The sequence below is a fragment of the Lipotes vexillifer genome, unplaced genomic scaffold (assembly GCF_000442215.2).
Source record: "Lipotes vexillifer unplaced genomic scaffold, Lipotes_vexillifer_v1.1 scaffold325, whole genome shotgun sequence".
In the NCBI taxonomy this organism is placed as follows: domain Eukaryota; kingdom Metazoa; phylum Chordata; class Mammalia; order Artiodactyla; family Lipotidae; genus Lipotes; species Lipotes vexillifer.
This window is the reverse complement of record NW_006799313.1, coordinates 1,053,523-1,060,587: the sequence shown is the minus strand read 5'-3', so window position 1 is coordinate 1,060,587 and position 7,065 is coordinate 1,053,523. Positions and strand designations below refer to the sequence as shown.

Sequence of the window (7,065 nt, the reverse complement as noted above, 5' to 3'; positions counted from 1 at the left end):
CACAAAAAAAAAAAAAAAAAAAGAAGACACAATATAATCAAACTTCTAAAAACTCAGGACAAAGAAAAAATGTTGAAAGCAGCTACAGAGAAACTGCCAATAGGTGAACAATCATTTGAATGACATGGATTCAAATGACTGGATTTCTCATCTTATGGAGACCAAAAGGAAATGAAACAAGAAATTCCACGTGCTGAAAGAAAAGACCTGTCAACCCGGAATTCTATAGCCAGTGAAAATATTCTTCAGGAATGAAAGTCAAGATATTCTCAGACAAAGGAAAATAGCATTTGTGGCCAGCAGACCTGTTTGGAACTTCAGAAAGGAACAATTTAACGGGCAAAAATAGGGGTAAATATCAGAATACCCTTATCCTCATTAGTTTAGAATATCTATAGGCAAAAAACTGAATCTTGACAAACCCCATACCTTATACAAAAAATTAAAAATAGATCATGTCTTTAAATCTTACATAAAACTATAAAGCTTCTAAAAAACATAAGGCTGATCGGAATATATGATAAGGATGTGAGATGGGCAAGCAATGAGGCTATAAAGCAACACTAAACACTAGTGCAGGAATCAGCTTTTCTTAAAAACTTTTTCTTAGAAATCCAGATAGCAAATATTTTAGGTTTACAGGTATATAGTCTTTGATGTAACCTTTGCAGTGCAAAGGCAGTCAAAGATAGCTAAAGGCAACACATAAACAAATAGGCAGATTGAGTAAACCAACATGACTGTGTCCAATAAAATTACTTGAAGTAGCAGGCATCCGGCCCAGCAGCAATAGTTTGCCAAACCCTACTCTAATTAGTAAGTACATACTTCATCATGGATATGAGTTAGAAATTGTGAAATTACTTAATGTGTATTCTAAAATTGAGCAAATAGGTAGATATATTGTGGATGAGAGCCAGGTTTCTGTCTGAAAAGGGAGCACAAATACAGAAAAGAAAGATATTTAAGTGCACATATATATACACATTCACACATGTATTTCTAGCTATGTCCACCTGGGGGGCCTTAGAAGAAATGACACCACAGTAGCAATAAAAACACCTAGTGCTCAGATCTTGGTTTATATTAATATGATTTCAGAGCTGGGGGTGAGAAAGTACAAGATACCTGGAATATCTTTCTATATCAGAAAGTAAGAAAATGCTCAAAAAGGACACATCATATCAAAAGGACACAGGAGACAAGTTGAAGAGGCTCTCACTAGTCAAAACTGGGATAATTTGAACATCAGAATAAATAACAGTGGACTATACCCAGAGGATAAAAGAATGCATGAGTACATGCTAACATAAATAAATGAATAAGAATAAATGGCAGGGGACTTCCCTGGTGGTGCAGTGGTTGAGAACCCACCTGCCAATGCAGGGGACACAGGTTCAAGCCCTGGTCTGGGAAGATCCCACATGCCATGGAGCAACTAAGCCTGTGCGCCACAGCTACTGAGCCTGCGCTCTAGAGCCCGCGAGCTGTAGCTACTGAGCCCGTGTGCCACAACTACTGAAGCGAGCACACCTAGAGCCTGTGCTCTGCAACAAGAGAAGCCACTGCAATGAGAAGCCCACGCATTGCAAGGAAGAGTAGCCCCCGCTCGCTGCAACTAGAGAAAGCCTGCATGCAGCAACAAAGACCCAACACAGTCAAAAATAAATAAATTTATTTTTAAAAAAAAAGAATAAATGGCAGGACAAAGGGAAAATTCTTCCTCTCAGTAGAATGCCAACTAACAAATGTTGAAGGAATGATGGGATTAGAAAAAAAGATCATTTGACAACCACTATCATAACTGTTTCAGAAATACATATCAATAGATTCTAAGAGGAACAGGATACTTATATAGTTTCAAAGTATCTCCCCTTACGTTCTTTATTAATTGCAAAGGAAATCTAGAGGACAACGTTACAACCAAATTATCAAAGTTAAACCTCTTGATATCTGAGATGCACTAAGAACATACCACCTTTGTGGTTTTCTTGACAACTGCAACTAATCATAAAAGCCAACCCCAACTGAGGGACATTGTGCTAAATAAATCTTCTATGCTCTTTGAAAAAGAAAAGGCTATAAAAGACAAAAACTCAGGAACTAAAAAAAAAAGTAAGGAACTGCTCCAGATTAAAGGAGACTTGAGAGACATGACAATTAAATGCAATGTGTTATCCTGAATTAAATCCCGGACCAGGAGGAAAATCTTTTTCGTTTCTTATAAAGAACATTAGTGAGAGAATTGGCAAAATTTGAATTAGGTCTGTATATTAGATAATAGTAGTTCTCAATATTAATTTTCTAATTTAAAATAACTGTTATAATAGATAACTAATAATGACCTACTACTCAATATTCTGTAATAACCTGCATGGGAAAAGAATCTATAAAAGAATAGATACATGCATAGGTATAAATGATTCACTTTGCTGTACACCTGAGGCTAACACAACATTGTAAATCAACTAGACTCCAAAATAATTAAAAAATAAAAAAAATTTTTTTAAATAAAATAATTATTATATAAGATAGAAGCTTATGTTTTTAGGATACACACTGAAGTATTTGGGGGAAAGTGGAGCTTATAAAGACTGTAACTTATTCAGAAAAGATATATTAAAAAGAATTTTAAAACATCTTACTGCTCTGTATTTTCTTGAACACTGCTAAGTGGTTTCCACATGTTTTCACACTTTTCTTCCAAAGCACAGAATCTCTCCTTCCAAAGATTGATTAACTGGCAAAGTTCCTGTAAGAAAGGTGTGGGGAAGGAAAAGGCTGAAATTGTAATAGTTAAACTTTTTTTCTATACTGATATAAAGTATTTTCCCATAGGTGAGAATTACAAAAATTCCTGACAAGAGATCTTTAACTCCATCTCTCTCACATACAGGAGATTTGTGGAAGTGATATTAAAAGGATAATGATATTACAGGCATTTATAAAAAAGTAAATAATTAGCAAACTTTCTTATTTTAACTATAAGTAACAAGTTACTTTCCGAGTACCTCAAAACTAACCAAATACACCAAAATGTCACATTGTGTTTGAGAACCACTTTGACAGATATACATAGTTGCTTCTTAACTGGTAACACTACTAGAAGACAAAGTAATGGGTCTAATGGGTCAAGAAGTCCAAAAATATTATCAGTTAATAGAGCTGAAACATTTTACAGAACTTAGTTGGATCATATTAATAACATGTAAATAGAGGGAATTCCCTGACAGTTCAGTGTTGGGACTCTGTGCTTTCACTGCCAAGGGTGCGGGTTCAATCCCTGGTTGAGGAACTAAGATCCCACAAGCCTCGAGGTGTGGCCAAATAAATAAATAAATAGAGCTTAACCTTTTCTCATACTTGGGATCTTTAAACACATTTCTGAATAACACATCAGCTGACAATATACATCTAACACTTGGATTATGAAGAGAGTGTCAGTATTTTTACTAATCTCAAAGTAGAGGGAAATGCAGGTATTTTCAGATTTATCTACATGTAACCAGGTGTTCAGAGTTTACATCATTGGTTTGTCAGCACTAACCTCAAGTTCTAGAATATCTCAGAAACAGCTCAGTTAGTAAACTTGCTTCCTTTAAGCCAGGGAAGTCAAACCACTCATGCTAAAATACTTTTCACGGCATAGGTGTTTTTTTTTTTTAATATTAGGATGTTTTAAAGAGCCCTTTTTTTTTTTTTTTGGCTGTGTCGGGTCTTAGTTGTGGCATGTAGAATCTTCGTTGAGGTATGCAGGATCTTTCATTGCGGCGTGTGGACTCTTCCTTGCAGCATGCAGGCTTCTCTCTAGTTGTGGTGCGACAGGTCCAGAGCATGTGGGCTCTGTAGTTTGTGGCATGCAGCCTCCCTAGTTAAGGTGCATGAGCTCAGTAGTTGCGGTGCACGGGCTTAGTTGCCCCACAGCATGCAGGATCCCAGGTCCCTGACCAGGGATTGAACCCGCATTGTAAGATGGATTCTTTACCACTGGACCACCTGGGAAGTCCCGTTTTGTTTGTTTTTAAACAGTTGCTTGCCAATTTTAAACATTTCAAAACAGCTAATTAATAAAAAGCTGATCTACATACCTAAAAAGATCTAGGCAGGTTTAAGGTAAACTTGTTGCAATTTCAAACAGCAAGAATATGTTCTAGAAACATATAGAAGAGCCCCTCAAAAATGGATGCCTTTCAGGCAGTATCATCACCACTACGGCTATAAGGGGATCTAACTATTGTAAGATGCTCTTGCAGCCTCAGTTCCCTCATTAGAAAACTAAGCTAGTAATAGAACCTGTATCTATATTGGTGGGAGGAATAAACACATAGTGAATTGCTCAATAAATGTTAACTATCATTTGTACTAATTTCCAATATTAACCTTTTGTCTGAAAAGGTTCATGCTTATCAATTAGGGAAACAAATAATCTTATTTTAAAGTTGCTATCTTTCTTTCTTTTTTTTTTTTTCATTCCATTCAAGAGGGTTTTGTTTCATTGTTTCTTCGGCCATGCTGTGCAGCTTGCGGGATCTTAGTTTCCCCACCAGGAACTGAACCGGGCCATGGCAGTGAAAGTACTGAGTCCTAACCACTGGAATGCCAGGGAATTCCCTCAAGAGGGTATTAAATGATTTATTGATTACACATGATAATGGATGATACACAAGCTTCATTCCCATCTAGAACTTTATTTGGTACCATAATTCAATTTAGATATATTGCATAGGATGTGCCAACAATCATATTAATAACCAAAAAACTCCATGACTTTGCTTGGGTGACCCTTTTTTTTTTTTTTTTTGCCGTATGCGGGCCTCTCACTGTTGTGGCCTCTCCCATTGCGGAGCACAGGCTCCGGATGCGCAGGCTCAGCGGCCATGGCTCACGGGCCTAGCTACTCCACAGCAGGTGGGATCTTCCCGGACCAGGGCAGGAACCCGTGTCCCCTGCATCGGCAGGCGGACTCTCAACCACTGTGCCACCAGGGAAGCCCTGGGTGACCCTTTTAACTGTGAACTCCAGGTCACAACACAGTAACTGTCAGTTCAGCTACACCAAGGTTTCTGAAGACAATGTCTTCTGCACCCTAGCAGGCTGTAAATAAATTTGGAACCTGGCATCACCATGAAGAAATTCTAACTTCACACTGTTGGTGTAGTTTACCAAGATGGCTTCAGAGTAGACTAACTTCATACAGCACATTTTAAAAAAGACATGTTTATTCAGTGTCATGATCAGACTATTACATTTAGCAACCAACAGCATGGGTGCAAAAAAAAAAAAACTACATTAAAACGCTCTGTTGGAATGCTTTACACTTTCCACAGAACAGAAACTAAAACAGCCTGTTATACAATTAGTCACAAATGCAGTCCTTGAGTTTTTTTTGCCCATGTACGAGTATTGTCTAAAACATGTCTTCTTTGTAGCAGCTAGGCCCTGCCACCACTGTGCTTTGCTGAGTTCACAAATCTGTTGACCCCGTAGCTTCCCTGTCACTTCCCTGGCTCTCCTCTCCTGCTAAGCTTTGTCTCCTGGCAGTAATTACAACCTCCTGCCACTGCCATAGCTCCTGCTGCTGCTGGAACAGCCATAGCCACCTTGGTTTCATGGTTTGGCAAAGTACTGACTTCCAGCACCTTAGGGGCCAGCACTTCTGCCTCCAAAGTTTCCTCCTTTTATGGGTTCAAAATTTGAAGATTGTTGTAACTGCCAAAATCATTGTAGCCTCCACCACCTCCAAAAGTGCTCCCATCATTACCAAATCCATTATAGCCATCCCCACTGCCACCATAGCCACCACCACCATGGCTGCCACCAAAGCCACCTCGACCACTGACGTTTCCTCCACGACCAAAGCTGTCATTCCCACCAAAACCCGCTCCACGACCACCACCAAAGCTTCCAGAACCATTTCGACCTCTTTGGCGGGATGAGGCACTAGCCATCTCTTGCTGAGATAGGGCTTTCCTTACTTCACAGTTGTGGCCATTCACAGTGTGGTATTTCTGAATGACAATCCTGTCTACGGAGTCATGGTCATCAAAGGTTAGGAAAGCAAAGCCTCTCTTTTTGCCTTGGTCAGTCATGATTTCAATCACTTCCATACTGTTCAAGATAATCTCTTAGGTGTTGTTCTTCAGTGTCTTCTTTAATGCCACCAACAAAAATCTTTTTCACAGTTAAGTGGGCACCAGGTCTTTGAGAATCTTCTCTTGAGATGGCCCTCTTTGGTTCCCCAACTCTTCCATCCACCTTGTGTGGCCTGGCCTTCATGGCCTCATCCACCTCCTCCACAGTGGCATACGTGACAACCCGAAAGCCTCTGGAGCGCCTGGTGCGTGGATCCCTCAATACCACACAGTCTGTGCACGCTCCCGACTGCTCACAATGGCTCCTCAGGCTCTCATCGGTTGTTTCAAAGTCAAACCTCCGATGAAGAGCTTCCGCAGCTGTTCGGGCTCTTCAGGTGACTCTGACTTAGACATGAGGGCCCTGGACGGGGGAGACTTTAACAATGCTTGCTCAGCGGTGTCCATGGGCAGAAAGCTAGCTTTAATTCTTATCTAAAAACCTTAGATGTATTTCCCTTCTCACTTCAGGTGACATGGATATGAATTCCCTTTCCCTCACTTTCCAAAACAAAGAATTCTTTGCTGGTCACTAAACCATGTCAACAGTTTCACTGACCAAAGAGTTCTGTCATGTAGTAATAGCCTCATTTAACAGAACTTCAGAATTCCTTACTAAGGGCTTAAGAATACCAGAAATTATTTTCCATATATCTGATATTTATAGATTATGACTTGCCTGGCTTGAAGGTTTGGTTTTGATTTAAAGCATCATATACTGAGGAATAGTTTACATGGAGCAAGTCATAAATTACATTTATCAATAAAAATTAAGAATTGTATCAGGGCTTCCCTGGTGGCGCAGTGGTTGAGAGTCCGCCTGCCGATGCAGGGGACACAGGTTCGTGCCCCGGTCCGGGAGGATCCCACATGCCGTGGAGCGGCTGGGCCCGTGAGCCATGGCCGCTGAGCCTGCGTGTCCGGAGCCTGTGCT

The 7,065-nt window shown here is 40.0% G+C and overlaps 1 protein-coding gene across 1 annotated transcript in view; it reads right to left on the bottom strand.

The window, feature by feature from the left end:
- KIF11 (kinesin family member 11) overlaps positions 1-7,065 on the bottom strand; it is a 57,695-nt gene that overhangs the window by 18,642 nt on the left and 31,988 nt on the right. Inside the window, exon 17 of the mRNA XM_007471562.1 lies at positions 2,646-2,752. Within this exon, the coding sequence (XP_007471624.1) occupies positions 2,646-2,752 (107 nt within the window). The remainder of the gene's footprint in view (positions 1-2,645; positions 2,753-7,065) is intronic.